Here is a 4,298-nt window from a genome sequence, read left to right as displayed (position 1 = left end):
GTATTTTTTTTTTTTTTTTTATGTTTGTTACCTCATAACTTTTCACTGGGTGGACCGATTTTGATATTTTTTTTAAAAGCCAATAAAACCCTACAGTATATCTATCAAAAAACAATACGAGAATACTTTAACAAATATGTTTTTTACAAATTACCTTTTACACAATAATATACTGGATCAATCAAGGGGCTCGTATCGCTTCCTTCTTTTGATTGTTGGGGCAAGGGCACCGTGGCTGACACCGGCTCCAAATATACCAATAACTATAACTACATGATATAATCGTTAATCGACTTTTAAGTAGTCTAATATTTTTCATTTCATTTAACTTAGGAAGACTCTAAAAATATGTTGAATACGCAATTATTTTTATTACTTTTTCGTGCATATTCATTTGTTTTAAAATATTGTTTTGTTTGAAGTTGGTTTTTCTTTTTGTTAAAATTTTTATTTATATTGATTAAAATTCATAATTATGTAATACTTTTAAATACCACGTATCAACGATAATGAATCACAAATTAAAATTACCCCAAAGAACAGAGAATAACCGTATCATGTAATACTGTATCTGTCAAGGTTTTATCGACCTCGATATTTACAAATACGATCACAATATTTGTGATTATCGAACACACTCGAGAATATTATGAGGAAGTACGAAACATAACACAAATGACCTATTGACCGCTATAGACTATTGTGATTATGTAAGTATAAAGTATTGGTTGGTAAAAAAGTCCTTCTATACCAACGTTATATTTTTATTTGTCTATGGCACTCAAAAACTAGACGCAGGTAATATTTATAATAGTATTAATGAAATTCAAATGTTATACGTAGGTGTATAAATTAACTCATTGAAATGGAATATAAGGCAAACTTTATGATATAATAGAGCAGAGGATTTCACTAGGCCCTTGACTGTGGCATCTGGATGAGGAAAGGTTATATGGTTAGGTACCTGTTCTGAAGCCGGCCGGCTCGCGTCGACGTCGAGAAGGTATATAATGCATTATCCAAATAATCATTTAAAATTATCATAAAACTAAGAAGTGTCGGTAAATTCACATATAAAATTATATTGACGAATACGTAAATAAGGAATTATAGATTTCAATTAAAGTCGTATATTCATAGAAAATATTATTTTTGACTTGCACTTCTAAGTAGTGGTACGATATAAATAAATACTCGAACCGATTCGCAGGAAACACCGTTTGTTTGTGTTGACGCATGCTTGGGAAATCACATCGACGGGAGAACCTTCGTTGGGAAAATATTACTTTATATATAAAGGAGTCGTTTTATGGCATTTATCATTCAGTATACAACTCGTTCAAGAGCGAAGACGCAATCTTGTACTGTGTGTTGTACATAATATTTTGATTTCTTATTTACTTTTAATACAATAAAAATTGTGAAAATGTTTTACCAGTTCGGTAAGTAGTACGATTATATCTTTTGATTTTAAGTATTATACATATATTACAATAATATATGTACAAAAGACTGTTATTATAATAACAATAAAAATCATTTTATGAATATTTAATAATCATTCATTTGTTTTTCAATTTCTAATCGTCTTAAATTTGTTTAAACAGATGCTAATAACTACGCGAAAATCGTTTGTATTTTTTTTCTAACAATTTTTCATAACTAACAATAGTTATTCAATTTTCATACAATTAAAATCCATTAGTTTTTAAACATTAGCGAACAGAAACATTTATTTATTCAATTCAATTTATTACATTCGTCGATACTGTAACCTTCTAAGCGATCAATTAATTACAGCGGATCAAATCTCTAATTAAAATAGAAACGAGATAAAATATTGCGTGTCCACGTGCAACAATGCATTTCACATGTATGTGTTAATAACGCTTCTGTTATGATAATTTTCACCATGAAACACCATTTCAAATAGTTTTTATGATTTTACAAATAATAAATGAAATAAGTGTTATTTTTTATTATGTAGCTCTACGTTTTGTTTTAGTTTATTACTCATTAATTTAATTATTAATAATAAGTATTAATCCTACAATTTAACTAAATTTTATAAATTTTAGATAGATACGTAATTTCTATAAATGCGACTTTATAAGAATTATAAATAGGTACCTACGTTATAACTGAATGTATAATAGGAAAAAAAATAGTTTAATTTTTAAGCTAAATAGAGGATGATATTATTTTCAATTATTTTTTCTAGGCGTTTTACTTCTGATCGGCACTTACTTGTCCGTGACATCAGCGCTGCCGCCGTGCGTGTGCACAAGGGAACACAAACCGGTTTGCGGTTCCGACGGAAACACATACAGCAACGAATGCATGCTCAACTGCAAGCGTCTCGACGACCAAGACCTCAAGGTCGAGAGGCGCGGGCAGTGCGAGGTTGAACCACCCACATGCTTCTGCACATACGAATACCAGCCGATGTGCGGGACGAACGGTGTGACATATCCCAACAAGTGCTCGTTGGAATGCGAGAGGGCCGACGTGAAAGTCGCTTACACGGGCGAATGTAAGTCCGCAGAGCCGAAACTGCTCCCATGCACGTGCACGAGGGAGAGGAAACCCGTGTGTGGTACGGACGGCAACACGTACAGTAATCCGTGCATGTTGAACTGCGCCCGGGACCAGAACGAGGACTTACACATCGACCATGTCGGCCGCTGCACCAACGAGGTCAAAGTCGAGGAACGCGCTGATAACACGTCGTGTGCGTGCACGAGGAACTTGGCCCCGGTGTGCGCTTCCAACGGCGTCACATTCAACAACGTGTGCCTCATGCAGTGCTCGGGGACGCACTTGACCGTCGTCAAGGACGGGCCCTGTGACTCGTAGGACACTCAACCTTATTACTAACTAGATTAGGACCAAATTAGACGATAAAGTGCAAAAAGGTTTTAACTGACAATTTTATGAAATTTCAATTTCCAAAGCCGATGTAGAGTCTAAGCAACAAAAGCTGCTAAAATGACATCACGACTACGACACGAAGTTTATTCAATATTAATGTATTTTAATATCCCTGGTTGCTTCATATAATAATTATTACCTTCGTACAACGTTATGTAGATATTTAATAAAATTTATTATTGTTCTAATGTTACCTTTTCGATAACCTGAATAGTATTGAATCTGTACACAACTATTACGTTAAAATATTATTATTTATATATTGAGTGCCAAAATTATTTAACTATACAAATATAGTCATGTTATTTTGTTTTGTTTAAATGTTAAGAGAGAAAAAAAAAACAATGTTAAATTATTATTATTTATTTAAATTAAAAATAATAAATTTCAAACTGGCAATTTTTATTGACAAGTGTTTTTCCTTAGTGCATGAGAAAATTAAAAATATACATAAGAAATGGAATATAAATTATCGCTACTTATTACAAAAAAACCTTTACCCAAAAAGTAAAATAAAAAACAAATAAGTTAATGAGTATCAACATAGGCTTTTTATTTTACAATATACCTATAATTTACAAAAGGAAGATATGCTACTTATTTAATTCTAAGTTTAAAGATAAGAGATTAGAAGATTGAGAGATAAGAGATTGGATTTTTAATGAAAATCGATAAAATGAACCTCTTATTAATAAATATATACAGAGAGAATGCAAAAAAGACCACGGCTTCTGGTTTCGATGTAGGTCCTAAAACGCGGGAACTATCGTCATTGCGATTGAGGGATATCCCGCCACCCGTACGACCAAGATGACGATAGTCACGTACGCATATAACAGGCGATAAACCTAACACAAAATTATATTAATCTATACTAACATTACAAATATGAAAGCAGGTCTGTCGGTCTGCCCAAGTTGTTGAACCGTCTTTTTTTTTTTATTTGATACGAAACAAGCTGAACCCCTACAAGGTCAGCAAAGGGCGACTACTTGTTCATAGTACTTTATACAAGTTCCGAATGTTTAAACTTAAAAGGATAAATATATAGCGACTAATAAATAGAAAAATGTCACGCCGTCTGGATTTTCCTTCAACGGCGGAGTCACCCCCTACTATTAGCATTCTATTCTGGGAAACTGCTACTAACACACGCCAAAAATATAGTGTTTACTAGTAGTGTTGCCAGTATGTAAAAAAGAGAATTATTATTATTATTTTTAATTATTGATACATATTTATAAGTTGACATTTTAAATAGAAATTTTCAATGTTATTATTCGTTTGCAATTATATATTAATATGTATATTCCTTACCATTTCAAAGTAACATCATTTAAAAATCATGAAATAACGCCCTAAAAGTT

The 4,298-nt window shown here is 32.2% G+C and overlaps 1 protein-coding gene across 1 annotated transcript; it reads left to right on the top strand.

Moving 5' to 3' along the window:
• The first annotated feature begins 1,212 nt into the window (after positions 1-1,212).
• Positions 1,213-3,258, top strand: LOC124536993 (serine protease inhibitor dipetalogastin-like). The gene is made up of 2 exons (XM_047113692.1): positions 1,213-1,442; positions 2,222-3,258. The coding sequence occupies exons 1-2, from the start codon at positions 1,427-1,429 to the stop codon at positions 2,854-2,856; spliced, it is 651 nt and encodes a 216-aa protein (XP_046969648.1). The 5' UTR covers positions 1,213-1,426; the 3' UTR covers positions 2,857-3,258.
• Positions 3,259-4,298: the final 1,040 nt, after the last annotated feature.

This window comes from Vanessa cardui, chromosome 17 (assembly GCF_905220365.1).
Source record: "Vanessa cardui chromosome 17, ilVanCard2.1, whole genome shotgun sequence".
Classification (NCBI taxonomy): domain Eukaryota; kingdom Metazoa; phylum Arthropoda; class Insecta; order Lepidoptera; family Nymphalidae; genus Vanessa; species Vanessa cardui.
The sequence above is the reverse complement of the archived record's forward strand: the minus strand, read 5'-3'. Positions and strand labels throughout refer to the sequence as shown.